This window comes from Pocillopora verrucosa, chromosome 12 (genome assembly GCF_036669915.1).
Source record: "Pocillopora verrucosa isolate sample1 chromosome 12, ASM3666991v2, whole genome shotgun sequence".
NCBI lineage: Eukaryota > Metazoa > Cnidaria > Anthozoa > Scleractinia > Pocilloporidae > Pocillopora > Pocillopora verrucosa.
Genome location: NC_089323.1, coordinates 10,470,443 through 10,485,216, shown reverse-complemented (window position 1 = coordinate 10,485,216; position 14,774 = coordinate 10,470,443). Strand labels below are relative to the sequence as shown.

The following is a 14,774-nucleotide window of genomic DNA, read 5'->3' as shown; positions in this document are numbered from 1 at the left end:
AAAATTCACTGAAAATCGGTAGCTAAAATTGTTTGTTTAGGTGTTATTTGATTTTCGTGTTAACTTGTTATTTCGTCAGTCGCCGGCATCTTCTGTTGCTTCACACAGGAAAAACACACGCGACGAAACGTAATGATCAATTTTGTCCTCAATCTCACGCTATAACAGTAAAAGCTTTCGAAAATCTGTAAACTCCGAGCGCTTCGCAGTAAGTGATATTTTCAATGAATCTTCGGAATGTTTTCAAGTTCAAGGATTGTAAATTACAATTTTATGAAAAACGAAGGTTGTTCTGTTATTTCAGTGTGGATCCTTGCATGCCTGCTAGTCGCTGGCGCCGCTTGTTGAAACTAAAACGAAAAAAAAAACTCTTTTAAGATTGTCATTGGCTTCTTTTTCACCCCACCACTATTCTTAGCAACAAAGGTCGCCATTTCGTCTGTTTATTGCTCGCCAAAAACTATAAAATGCACTTAAAAGTCTAAAATCTAAAAAAAGTTTACAGGAATCGACCAATCGAGCGAGCGAGCGAGCGAGCGAGCGAATGCCATTCCCCACATCGTATCTATAACTCGCTCTTGCGCATGCGCGCAATTCACGAGTTAAAAAGCATAGAGAAAATTATCCCAAAAAAAGGCTTTTAAACAAGTGAATAAAGAAACCAAGAATAAAATGTAAACCTACACTGTATGTTAGCACTAATCACCTTTCAAACAATTGGGCCCAGAATTAAGAGAAGGTACCAACCAAGTTTGTCAGGGAAGCCTGATAAAATTCTGGGGGAGTTATCCTTGTGATGGACTGGTATCACATTCAGGGGGGTTGCTTGGCTCAAGTACAAACTTTCCCTTAATTATCTTCTTATCAGAATTTTAACAGTATTTAATCAGCAAATTGATTGAATTTCACTGAGCACACTCACCATATAAGAAGTCAACAGCACAACTCCAAAGGCACACAGGACACTTATAAAGACATCTGGGGGTGTTTGTGTTCCAGCTCGACCTATAATAGGCATAAAGACATCAAACATAGCAAATGTCAAATACATACAGAACTGAACAGGTACTAGTGTAGCTAAGAGATGCATAAACAAAAACGCTCCAACATTTTCATGACTTGTCTTTGCAGTTAATACATTGTCCCATATAACAACTCGTATAATCGGTGGAAAGATGATGAAGAGCAATGGTAAATGTGCTGAAGCCAGGCGATAATATGACACTATCAACATGACTATTGTCCAGACAAGGAAAGCAGCATAAAATGTTTCTACTTCTTTCTTCACAAGTTGGTTAGATATCCTTTCCTTGAGAGGAATGTTGTCTTCTTTCTTCTCTGACACAGCTTTTTCCTGAGGAAAAAAACATTGAAAACACTATCTTTTGGTAAATGTAATTTCCATCTTCATTTTTGGTCTGTGACTAGTCCTCAATAAATTTATAAGATTTTTGAAGCTGATGCTGAGATGCAGTATGGCAAAGTATCCCACAACAAGAAAAAAGATGCAGTCTAAACTTAAACTGGTAGGAAATGCTTGTGCATAGCCCATTGTTGTTGTTTTTTTTTGCTTGATTTGACTTTTAACCTTTTCCGCTTCACTGGAAGCATAACAAGTGTGCATAGCCACTGTTCTCCCTTATTTTAAGTAAAACAGGTATGTTAAATTTTCTGACCAATCCTTTAAATTGTTGAATTTTCCAGAATATCAAGTGATTTTAGGCGGTAACAAGAGGTGCTACTAGTGATGAATTTTACCAGTTACTGCCTGAAAAGGAGGACACTACATAGCTAAGTGCTACAAGTTCTGCCATAAGAAACTGAAAGCAGAGTTCAAAATGAAAATATAAATTTTGGTTCTTTGTCCTTTTTTCTTGGTTCTTTTCATATGTTGAACAATCAAACCAATGAATTAAGACATTGATAAATCTTTAACCTGACAAAATAAAATTCACTTTCAATGGAGACAAATAATGAAATTCAAATGAGCACAAACAAAGACTTTTCTGTTGACCCATTAACCCCTTAGGGAGACTAGCATCTCATTTCTCCCCATGCTGTCCAGGTGTTTCAAAATGTATTGAAGTAGGCATTAGATGCAGCAAAAGTATGTGAGTGGGAATTAGTTCATTAAAAGGCCAAAAGGTAATTATTTTGACCAGAGTAACCAGGGACATGTTATTAAGTATGTGGTGGAACTTTGGCGATCAACAGCTTGTCTTGAAGTCCGTGACTGTCAGATCAAATATATTGGTCATAAGAAGAAAGGAAATTGTTATATTTTCTTTGCTTGTCACTAAATTGACAATTAAATTGTGTCTACCTTTGCCACAATAGACTTCTTAATGACAAAATGAACCAAACCAATGCCCAGTAGAGATGGTGCCGTGTATAATGCCAAGATGAGGTAGGGTTGGCAGTACCAAGTTAGTGAGTGACCTGAGTATGTCAGAAGGACACCTACAGCCACAGAAAATGATGTTCCAACTATCCATGAGAGTAATAGGATGAACAGAGAGATGATAAGGTCTCCAACACCAGATGAAAGTCTTAATACTTTGCCTGATGAAAAACAACAGTTAAAAAGAGTGTTAAGGACAGCTTTCAGTTGTAGTGTACTTTAAGATTCACAATCTTGTAAAAATTGTATGACACACCTCATCTATGCCATTTTTCCTATCACAGTAGGAAACTGGCTTTACAGAAAATTGAAAATGTTGACAATTTTACCAACATGCATGGAAACAATGAACAGAATATAAAAGCTTACCATTCCCAAAAATGACCTAATCACATTTTACAAAATGCTCCAAAAGAGCGGATGAAAAAAAAACCACCCACTGTTACCTTGTTTATTTTGTGTAGCTTCAATTTTTTTTTAGACTACAAAACTTTAATGATTAATTCACACATGGAAAAGAAGATGTACTCAGGTCAGCTCTAGGGCCTATGCTTCCATAGCTCATTGTACAAAATTTAGAAAATGTAGAATGTTAATAATAGATATCTACTTGTAGATTATGCCTTACCCTCTTCAAAGATGGTTCTCTTTGCTAGAAAATGAAGGAATTTTTTCATAAGACAAAGAACTACCACAAAAGCCAATGTCAGATTTATCACCAAACCAATTCTTTCAGGGTAATGTATCACAAAAATTCCCAGGAAGTCGAAAAACACCATGGAACCATGACGATACTCTCCAGGGTCAGCCAGAAATGGTGAATTAACTATGCTCTTGACCAAAGCCAGTATGTTATCACCAGCACGCTGGATAGAGCCTGGAGTAACAGCAGCTGGTGTATCGTAATTTGTGTGATAAACATAACCATTGGCAATATAGGCAAGGTCCATTCCTACACATCAGAAAATTATTAGTATACTAACCAGATTGGTTCAATGCAAAAGAGATTTTCACTAAGATTACAATCAATCAGTCAATAAGGTAATCAGTGAATAATGAATTGATCAAATACTAACCAGTCATTCAGTCAGTTAAGGAGCATTTCATTCATTCATTCAGTTGGTCAGTCAGTAAGTCAGTCAATCATACAATCAGTCAGTCAGTCATTCAATCAGTCAGTCAATCTGTCAGTAAGTTGTTCAGTAAGCCAGCCATCAAGTTGTTTATTCACTCATTCATTCAAACAATCAGTCAATAAGTCATTTACTCACTTAGTCAGTCATTCAATCAGTCTCTAGGTGTCAGTCTATAATTCAGATACCTGGTACTTGGCCAAAGTCCCTGTAAATCCTGAAATCAGTGTCACTAGGTATGATTCCACTCTGAAAGACATCTTGGCCCAGAGCTTGTGCACAGGGGTATGGGGCTACCTCTGAATATGTCTTGATCAGCCAAGGATGTTCAGGACCTGCCTGAAATAACACTTCCCTTCCATCTGGATTGAAAAGATAAATCAACTAAAATCAACTAAAATAATAACATAAAGATATTACAGGAGTATAAGTAAGTAAACAAAAATTGTCAGGAAAGTCTAATGAAATGCTGGGGCTAACCTGTATTATGGACCATTGTGAAATAATTTAAGTGAATTTTGTGGAGTCTCTGGGCACAGTGGCACACCATGCCTTGCTTTACCCTTTCCTAGCTTCCCCTTTTTTTCTTCCTTTTGCCTCGTGCCCTTGCATGGCTTATGCACTGCTCACACTTGTTTTCATTTTTATATCCACAGATTATTCAAATATCTCTTCCAAACATTCCTGAATTGTAGAAATCTGTCATAAATTTTAAGTGTTCATTTGAACACAGTTCATCTAGATTGTTTGATACATATTATTACAACTGTAACATATCCTGCTAAAATGGCAATTTTAAATATTTTATGTCCCTGTCAAAGGACAGTCAGTGGAAAAAGTTTCAAGCCTAACTCTTGTACTTGCCTCTAAACCAAGGCAAATAGTTGCGTCATTTTTACATTCTTCCAAATTTTGCCACTTTATTGTACTGTTGATATGGCTTCACACGTAAGCCCATGAGAATCCATGATGCACACAAACATTTTATAATTCTGTAACATGTAAGGCCACATTACACTGCCACTCTCTTAGTGACCATTTTCCCATTATTACCAAAGCCACTGAATACATAACTTTCATTTTTCCTTTTCACATTTTGATTTTCTTCCCCTTCTAGGAAAGTTTGAATGTTACTGTCTGTAAGTGATAGGGATTTTTCGGTTTTTTAGCAGCCATAATCTGAGGAAATTCTGACAAACAACAGTGAGGACTTTGCCATTCATTCATCAACATGACTGAGTGGTGCAAAAGGCGAGTGACGTGTAAGCAGCTGATTAGCGATATCAAACACTCATGAAAAAAAACATATTTTTTTTTACCTGTATTGTTATGCCTTTTCTTAGGGCTGGAAATCCCTATATAACACCGCAGTTTATGTAATAAAATTTACTAGCATGCAGTTGAAACATCGCCATTCATATTCGAAGTGAGTACATTATGAGATAAACAACAATACTCAATAAGAGCAGCATATTTTAATACGAAAAAAAAAAAATGGCATAATGTTGCAACTGGAACTGCTGGACGCATGGAGATCTTTTGGGGTGTTTACTTTAACTGTGCCAAACAATGTTGATCTTACTATAAATTTAGTAAATGGCACTTCTTGTTATGTAACTAATAAATACAACTGCAACCTCACCTTTTTTTTCCTCCTTCACTTCAAAATGTTTCAACTGGGTAATTGATTGGCCAAGTCAAGGAAAATTAAAAAGAGCTTAATTCTCATTTTGAGTTCCTTACCCTGTACATTCTAACTAGTATTAATAGTCTCCACACTGTTGCCCTTACATTTTCCATGTTACTGACAAAGAGAATTTGTTTGACAATCAGGAACTACTTAAATTGGTGATTATTTCCTACATTCTGATAACCTTTACATTTGAATCAAGGTTGATACTGTAAGGAGAAATTAGAAGTAAATCACTCTTAGGGGTTTAAGGTTAAAGTTCATCTTTGAACACTTCCTAAAGGAAGTTTAATCTCTTTATACCAGTTGAAAAATCTTGCAAAAATATGAGAGTTGCTACAAACAAATGTTAAACTTTTGCTACATGAGATAGCTCATACAATATACTGTAACACAAAACCTTGCAGATGAATGTAATCAATACTTTATATGATGACATACATGTATCAAAGCACAGCATTACCAGCAATACTTCGATTGTTCCATTCTTTAGTCAGGCTTGTTTCACATGGACTGATCGTTTAAGTTAAGTCAAAGTTTACAACATTAATTTCACCATTCCTGCAAAACTCAAATACCTCAATCAGTGGAATATTCTTCTCACAACAACGATATTGGTCAACAACTACCAACAGATTGTACCACTGGCTTGAAAAACATCTTTTGTTGTAATTGTCAGATGCTTGCTCATCAGCAAATTCCTCTGATGACAAAGTTTCTATAAATTCAAGGACTTTCTCTTGTACTTGCCAGTCAAGGGTCACTCCAAGAGCTGGTGAGATCAGTAACCAGGCAACAGGAGAGTGCTCCTTTAACACATTGTCATTGTCATTGTCACTGTCAACACTGTGAGATGACATTCTCAGTTTTTGTTGAAAATGAACTATGAATTCCTTAAGGTCCAAACTCACTGCACTTGATGAAAGGGGGTACTTCTTGTCCTACATAGATAAACAAATTCTAAGCACTGATTTAAAGTACTTTATGAAATTACAGCATTTCTAGCTTTAATATTATGGCAATTTTGATAAATATATGTTAACAACTTAGCTACAGTTACTGAGATATATCATCCAATTCCATGGGCCCACTGGCAAACAGTGCAAGACAAGCTGACAAAAGATGTCTGGCTTTAGCTATGCCACTGTGAAACGTCCACAGCCACACACAAAGACGAACTACATGCACTTCCCCACAACCTTGACAACAAGTTCCAGAAAATTTTATAACTGGACTGGTTGGAAAGCCTGATTGAGAACTGACTATGAACAAAAGGTAACTAATAGATTGCAGGACGAATCATCCTAGAACTGGACAAAACACAAAGTTACTAAAGCTTAGACTACATGATAAATCTGCTAAATTTTTATGAGTCAATTTTCAAGCATAGACACATTTTTGTAGAAGGCAGAATCATACAACAAAACAGGCAGGAGTCTCAACACAACACTGACTGAACACTGACAAGAGACACTGACCTTCATTTCTACTAGAAACCTGTTCTATATTTAACCTGAGTCTAGTACAACCAATTCATTTATGTTAGTTCATCAAAGCCACCAACCTTCTAGTTACGAGACTAGTTACCTTTAACTGATATTCAGATTCATCATGACAGCATCCCTTCAATCCATACACAGCTCCTGAAATATAATCATACATTCCTACCACCTCACTAGCAACCACTGACACTATTGTATCCTGGATGCCATACAGAATGGAAATCTTTCCACACAGATCAATATCACTGTGTTCAGCATTCTTTGAATGTTCCTCATCAGTGCAGAGAACAGACATCACTGTCTCCAAGTTCAGATTTAGGGTAAAAGTATTTGAAACTGGCCTTTGGCTATATATGCCATCCTTAACTGGAGTCAAAGGCTTTATTTGAAGCTCTGTCTCAAGCAATCTCTCTAAAAATTTCTTTTTGCCAACAAAATCACTTTCCTCAATGCTACATGCACAAGGAATGAGAGGTGCAGTCGAATCCTTGGGGTTTGAAATATTTTCACTTTTTAGCCACCAATCACCATTGCAGACCAAATCGCTTTGCAAACTTTCTCTGCCATATGTACCATTAACATCCGCCTTGGTTTCCAACTCACTTAGTGCATTGCAAGTTGGACTTAACATTGATTCTCTGTCAAAATAATCTGAGACAATACAATGTTCAGACTCTGAAGATTTCATGTCACTATCCCAGTGGGATGCTCTTATCGATTTACTTAATTTGCTATTAACAAAAGTCTCGTTGGAAACATTTGCTTCTTCACAGCTAGATTGCTGGAGGATACCTCTGTTTTGTGGTTCTGCTTCCTCACAACAAACATTATTTCGAGAAGAATCAGTACTTCTTGTAGAAGAGGTCTTGTTTAAATATTGTGTTTTAGTTAGTCTTGAAAGTTCAATATTTTCCGCACTCTGTCGCTCGTTTGCTTCTCGCGCTTTACGTTTTGAAGTTATACGATGTAATTCAAATTCCGGAAGAACTGAAGAACATGATTGTTCAGGTGCTTTTCGCGATTCCACTCGCGAGTCTTCTCTTGATTCCAAACGATAAGCGGGCGGATGACATCCTCTTTTCGCACAATTCCACATGAAATTCCACATCATGGTCCTAAGATGATGACATTGTGGAATAGAAGAAGGCCCGATTTGGGGAATATGGAAGGGCCTCAGTAGCTTCTTGGTTGCATCCCTGTCGACTGAACTGACCTCCTCATTATAACCTTGACTATTACGCTTTACATCCAGGAATGCAGCAGAAAATTGTTTCGTATTTAGTGGAAACATTTCTTATCAATGCCAGCAACAATTTCTGCATGAAACGTCCGCCATCTTGAACATGAGTATGCTACTCGTCAGCAATTAAAACCAAGCTGCGCATATTCAGCATGGAGCTCGGCCCGGGGCAATCGATTTTGAGATGTTTTGAACCCCTCACTTGCGAGATAGAGGGTTTTCCTCAGAAAATAGCACTAAAAACATGTTTGACGTGGCTTTAAGTAGTGCTGGAGCAACTATTGCCCTTGCTACATCATTTGATAAAAATGATCCACCAGAAAATATCATTGATGGGTAAGTATTTTACGTTCGGTGAAGATCTTGCCAAACATTTCAAATTTCGAACAAGCAAAGTTAATTGAGGTTTTGATAAGGACAATTAAGATATTTCAAGACCACTTCCAATTTATCTGAAACCCAGTAATGCTATGCTTTTTGGAATTGCTAAACTGGTAGACCATGACCTAATCATTCTACATATACTATCGTGAACATTTTTGCGATAGTAGTTGTCATGGTAACCCCTGACCCTCTTGAATGTGCATGATCTGTTTATTCTTAAAAAGCAAGATTTAAGGAAAGAAAGGTATGAGGAGTAACGCAATATTTGCAGATGCTTGCTTTTATCTGTACTTGGTAATGTCACACAAAAGTTGAAAACTACGTTAGCACCCTGCAAACTCAAACTCCAAAGGGAAACAGAAAATGGTTTAATTTAGCTGATATCTAATGACAGGGTACAATTTCCACACAGCTCCATACTACATTATGCATTCAGTTCTTGGATAGAGAAAACAATGACTAAAACTATACACTGCCATTGGGAAAACAGATTTGTTTTACAACAGTATGGGGCTGTGTGGAAATTTTACCAATGACAGAAAAAGTTAGGGTCAAATCCAGGGAAAATTGGATCTTCTTTGAGTTAGTTTGGGTTTCAAGTTGGCAGGGTTTTACTTTATTATAGTACATTTCAGTAATAAGTAAATGGAAAACTCTAAGGCAAAGGTTGATGAATGATACCTTTAAGATCATGAGCCGTCAATTGTTTATGGCTAAAAAGCTTGTTTAGAATCAACTCAAGTTCCCATCTAGAAGTCTTACAGCCAAAGTGAGAGGTCATGTGAAGCAGCTTAAATTATATATAGTCACGCTCTTGCATTTTCAAACAAGGGTCTTTGTAATCTGTGAGTCTCAAATTTTACCATCTGTGACTCCTATGGCTGCATCCTGATCAGCCAAAACAGAACTAATTGTCTTTTTATTTTGCTCCATAGAAGCCTTGATACTTTCTGGCCAACAACTGGAATGTTTCCTCAAGAATTCATCATCACCTTTAGTGCATTAATGAGCATTGGAAATATAAAATTCCTATCTTCAAATGGTGAGGATGATGGTGGAAGATCTTGAAATTGTGTTTAGTGTAATGTAACATGGGCATTATCAATTTAATGGTTTTTTAGTTTTTTTTTTTTTCATAAATAAATAAATAACTCTATGTTAGTGAGTGGAATGGTATGTTTCTTGCACCAATCAGATCCCTGCATTAGGGTATGTAATGTATCTCACATCAATCAGATTGCTGCATTGGGGTATATATCTTACACCAATCATATCACAACATTTTGATATCTTGTACCAATCATAGCTTTTCTTGCAAATGATGTCATGGAATTAGGGGGCTGTGCACAAATAATGACATTAATCAAATATTTTGGGCTCATTTGATAAGGGCAATGGTTTGTGGCCTTCGTAAGATCCTCATCAAAAGGTCAAGACTTCTTGTGATACGAAAGGTTTCCATTTAACTTTTTGCATCCTTTTTTAAAGTTAAAAGGTGTCTTTTCCGCTCCTTTACTTACAATGCACATGCCAAACACGTACCATGAAAACAACATCCAAAATCTAATCAGAACATGCCCAATCATTGCTCTATATGAACAGTAGGCAATGTTTCACATGTTTGAATTGTACCACCCATCAAATTCCATTTTGCCACATTAGACTTTGCTCAATCTTGTGTCATTTCCATGTAAATAACCTGCATTTCATTATTTATAGTAACAGCATTGTCTAACAGAGTTTCAGTTTGCTTTTTGCAGTAAAATTACATAGAATGATATTTTTACGGCAACTAACTTTAGACAAATAATTTTGATATTCTTTCTGGTAGTGGAACAGTAGAAAGCATAGTCCCTTTCGCAACCATTATTTGGTCTCTAGCCATGCAACGCGCTCTCTCTTCAATGAAGAATAGCTCGTATTGTGTGACGAAATCAAACAATGGGTGTTAAGGAGACAACAGTATAAGCATGGTACCGCTGCATTCTATTTTTGCTTAGAAGTATTATACCATAGAAACAACAGACCAAAAACTACCTGTGTGAGTTCAGGTAAATTAGGTTATTTTTTCTTTCTCTTATGGTGAAGTAATGCAATATTTTTTTGTTCTTTTGAAAGTTATGTTCTTTTCCTGTCACAAAAATGAAAACATTAGGTATGCAAAGTGTCCCATCTCAACCCACCCTGCCAAAAAAATAACTCTTGCATGCTATGCATGCCTGTGTTTTATCACAGGGGCTACATCGTTGTTTTTGTGCCACATTGTGAAAAATTAGACGTAATTTTTTTTTTAATGTGATTTAAAAAATTGAGAAAAGACTTTGTGAGGAGTCAGGTACATGTGGGTTACCAGCTCATTAGAGACCAGGAGCTTCAAGGTTTTGTAGCACATATGAATTTTTATTTGTAGTTAAAAGCCTCTGCATTGAGAAAAGTACAAAAACAGAACCAGTAGACTTTGAACCTCTTGTGGACAAAGGTAAAAAGAAGCCATAGATATGTTATAGAAGGTAACCAGCCAATTCGCCGACGGACCAACTCGCCGACGTATAAAATCGAGTAGAGACGTCGGCGAGTTGGTCCTCAATCCAATACAACTTATTATAAGCTAAACATACAGAAAAGTAAACGATATTTAGTAAAAAAACACTGGTGAATATTGGTGAACATCAAACTGAAGCTTAAACATCGGTGAACATTGGTGAACATCACCAATGAAGACGCGAACGAGTTATTGGGCGACAACAACACCGTAAAGACTCATCATGTTAATCGCTCAGATTTTTTTTTTGTTGTTGCAAATAAAAAGAATTACTTTTTACTAAAGATCTTATCTAGAAAGCCAAGTTTTCTCAAAAAATCTGACCGATTGTCATGATGAGTCTTGACGGTGTTGTTGTCACACAATAACTCGTTCGCATTTGAAGCTGTTAGAGTCATTGGTGATGTTTACTTCCCTTTATTCGCCTTGAGATCCTTATAAACTTTGTTGCAAATAAAAAGAAATGCTTTCTACTAAAGATCTTGTCTAGAAAGCCAAGTTATCGTTTAAAAATCTGAGCGATTGTCATGATGAGTCTTTCAGTGTTGTTGTCACACAATAACTCGTTCGCGTTTGAAGCTGATAGAGTCATTGGTGATGTTTACTTCCCTTTATTCGCCTTGAGATCCTTATAAACTTTGTTGCAAATAAAAAGAAATGCTTTTTACTAAAGATCTTGTCTAGAAAGCCAAGTTATCGTTTAAAAATCTGAGCGATTGACATGATGAGTCTTTACGGTGTTGTTGTCGCACAATATCGCGTCTTAAGCTGTTATAGTCATTGGTGATGTTCACCAATGTTCGCCAATGTTTAAGCTTCTGTTTGATGTTCACCAATGTTCGCCAGTGTTTTTTTACTAAATATCGTTTAACTTCTAATAAGTTGTATTGGATTGACGACCAACTCGCCGACGTTTCTACTCGATTTTATACGTCGGCGAGTTGGCGTCGGCGAGTTGGACCGTCGGCGAGTTGACCGTAATTCTTATAGAAAATGTCGTTGTTCATCCTGGTTAATTAGAGGTAAATGGTTTTTTTTTTAAAGCATTTGTCTCACAATGTAAAGTAAGGCTACCATTTATGATACAATTGATAGCCTGACTTTACTTTGAAAATTCAATTAGGAAAAAATGATGAACATGATAACAAAATAATTAAAACAAGTTTAAGCAAGGACATTCAGTCAAATAATCCTCTGATTTCGATCACCGACAGTACAGTACAATGCACATTGACATGACCCAGGCCTGACTGATTGCAGAGTGTGGTTGACTGTAGAATTTAAGACTGACAAATTCAATGAAACATACATGCAATTTATTAATAATGTGAAATTGTTATCTGTGACAGAGTATGAAAATTTAGAGGGTCAGATGCAGAGAGATGAGATCAAGGTAAGTATTTAGAATTCAGAAAATTGAATCCTGCTTCAATGGTGTTTCAGGTCTAAAATATATGTATCTGGCAGTCTGAACCATGTGGGTGTTCTGATGGAAAGACATGCACTTTCAGTTGAATGTTGTGAGTTCCTGGGGGGGGGGGGGGGAGAGAATTAGAATTGATCAGTGTATAAAAATACAAATATTCACTCTTAATTGTGAATGTAGGGCTCTTACATTTTGATATATTTTTATGTTTTTTCCTTTGTAGATTCCTGTTACATCAGCATGTCATCTGAGATTTCTTATCAAAAGTGGATTTGACCATTTTGTTTCCATTCACAATGTTAGTGTTGATGGCACAGCTGTGCACTGAACTTCAGTGTCCACATTCAGACAAGTTGTGAATACAAGTAAATACCTGTACATGAATGAAGCAAATAATTATAGTTATCTCTTAGCAGAAGGGTGTTGACCTCTGGTTACAGTTCTATATGGGTGTAATGCAAAACCTTGTGGTTTTTGTCACTGTCCTCTGGGAAAACTTGGTTTAACACTAAGTATTGAGTGTAGGTCCCCTCTCAAACATCCCCCCCCCCACTTGACAAAATGAAAGTTTCTTCAGTTTTCTATTATTATCATTGAGAACTTTTAGTATGTTACATTTTCCTCATGTGTAGAGACATGATTAAGTTATTAGACAGTATTACTGTGACCTTCATCCTGACGATTCCTTGCAGCAATTCAGGTATTTAGAGGGTAAAAATAACAGACCAAGAAAAAAAGGCGAAAAGAGAAAGCGAAATAATAAACCCTTTTCTTGGACAACATAGTTGTAATAATTGTGTCCACTTTAGGAAAAAGGGAATACCTTTGTATATTTATTTATTATTAAAATGAAGGTTGAAGCTAAGAGAACTGTCACTATGGGAAATAGACTATTACCAGTCCCACAGCAATGGGCCAAACTCTGAAAGTCAGTTATTTCCTGGTTATCAAAGGAGTTGCTTAAAAGTTCCGCACTCTACCAGGAATGTAACAGCAAGTCTATTCGTCGTTCTAAAAGCACCGCGCGAAGTGCATTCCTCGTTCTAAAAGCTCCGCGCGAAGGGCACAATCAACAAGAGTATTCCTCGTTCTACAAAAAAAACACTTCACGAAGTGCTCAAAGAACAAAAATTTCCTCGTTCTAAAAGCACCGCGCTGGAGGGCCGGGAGGAATAAATTAATTTAATTCCAACCTTTTTTGGCGGCATTCGTAAAGAATTTCACTTTAAAAAGAAAATTTATTACCTACAATTTGTTATAGATTAAAACTTCTATGCACATTTAAAGAGTTATGGTGGATTTATTGGGATGAAAACGCAACTTTGTTAAAGGAAAAGGATGGAAAGTTTTATTGTTATCAAATAACAACCAAAAGTAATGTGAACTCTGTTTCAATTGAACGCAAGACTAAAGAGCGGACTAAAACGACGCACGTGTCGGAACATCGAATACACGCAACGTGAGCAGAGAAAAAGAAGAAAAAAGGAGTTCCAAATTTTTTGTCCAAGAATACCTTAGTCTTCCACCTTGAGGGTGCCTTGTGTACATAAAGATTGAAGTTCAGTAGCTTTTTGGCTACAAAGATTAAAACCGAACAACGGCCATACCAAACAATCTTTTTAAGCGGCTGAGTATATGAAAGTCATATATTTGAACTGTGGATGAAGACGTGGATATGAAAGCGATCTTCGCAGTAATGAACACTACTTAAGTAGTAGTGAAAAGAAGGCCTGAAAAAAATTCAGGCCTGTACGAGATTTGAACCCATGACCTCCGCGATACCGGTGCAGTGCCGGCGCAGTTCAAATATATGACTTTCATATACTCACAGCCGTTTATTCACTACTTCACGGGTTTATTTGGAACCAACACAGTGACCGGCTCCCAGTTCGCTTGTTAGCTCAGTTGGTAGAGCACTGCAGCGGTATCGCAAGTATCATCACGCTTTTTTTACATTTGTAACTCAGTCTACGGTAGTGAAGCAATTTTATTCTAACCTTCCCCCATAAAGTGTAAAGTAAAGTAAAGTGTGCCTTGTGTATCAAATGCATCAATTCGGTACCTCCAGAGTCATAAGCCGGGTTTTTGGGGCTACAAAGTAATCAAATAATGAACGAGTTATGCCAGGCCATTTTATCGAGAATCAGCATTTAATTAAGTGTAGTTTCCTAAAATCGTATGGAAAGTTTAAAATATGCTTCATTTGTGCTACATATACGGATTTATTATTCTTGATTACTGATTAAATTCCGAGGGTGTAACTCAATTAATTCAAAAGAAAGTATCCAAGCAGATTACAGACATGGTTCACGAATTGTAAACTTATAATGTATTAACAAAACTTTCCAAAATGTGCTTTAATGATATATAACCGGAATAACCGACTGATTACTCTTCTTTTGTCAAGAACAGTGTGAAGGGACGGGTGGAGGAAAATCGGGAGACCAACCTCCGAA

At 36.7% G+C, this 14,774-nt stretch overlaps 3 protein-coding genes across 6 annotated transcripts in view; 1 reads left to right on the top strand and 2 right to left on the bottom strand.

The window, feature by feature from the left end:
- Positions 1-5,303, bottom strand: part of LOC131783340 (endoplasmic reticulum metallopeptidase 1-like) — a 23,274-nt gene extending 17,971 nt beyond the window's left edge. For all 3 annotated transcript variants that reach the window (XM_066159625.1, XM_066159627.1, XM_066159628.1), the window contains exons 1-5: positions 5,177-5,303; positions 3,723-3,896; positions 3,030-3,353; positions 2,324-2,562; positions 923-1,354 (exon numbers count right to left, since the gene is read on the bottom strand). In XM_066159625.1, coding sequence (XP_066015722.1) covers positions 923-1,354; positions 2,324-2,562; positions 3,030-3,351 — 993 coding nt within the window. In that variant the 5' untranslated portion in view covers positions 3,352-3,353; positions 3,723-3,896; positions 5,177-5,303. The remainder of the gene's footprint in view (positions 1-922; positions 1,355-2,323; positions 2,563-3,029; positions 3,354-3,722; positions 3,897-5,176) is intronic.
- LOC131783341 (uncharacterized) lies at positions 4,995-8,068 on the bottom strand. The gene is made up of 2 exons (XM_066159619.1): positions 6,812-8,068; positions 4,995-6,165 (listed from the first exon to the last, which is right to left on the bottom strand). The coding sequence occupies exons 1-2, from the start codon at positions 8,015-8,017 to the stop codon at positions 5,746-5,748; spliced, it is 1,626 nt and encodes a 541-aa protein (XP_066015716.1). The 5' UTR covers positions 8,018-8,068; the 3' UTR covers positions 4,995-5,745.
- Positions 8,069-8,137: 69 nt separating this feature from the next.
- Positions 8,138-14,504, top strand: LOC131783350 (intraflagellar transport protein 25 homolog). Of its 2 annotated transcripts, XM_059100086.2 has the most exons (5): positions 8,138-8,302; positions 9,286-9,392; positions 10,761-10,829; positions 12,242-12,285; positions 12,542-14,497. In XM_059100086.2, exons 1-5 carry the CDS (start codon positions 8,211-8,213, stop codon positions 12,644-12,646), a joined length of 417 nt encoding a protein of 138 aa, XP_058956069.2. In that variant the 5' UTR covers positions 8,138-8,210; the 3' UTR covers positions 12,647-14,497. The 2 variants fall into 2 exon arrangements, with proteins under 2 accessions (XP_058956069.2, XP_066015732.1); XM_066159635.1 differs by lacking the exon at positions 10,761-10,829 and having other exon boundaries at positions 12,542-14,504.
- The last annotated feature ends 270 nt before the right edge of the window (positions 14,505-14,774 follow it).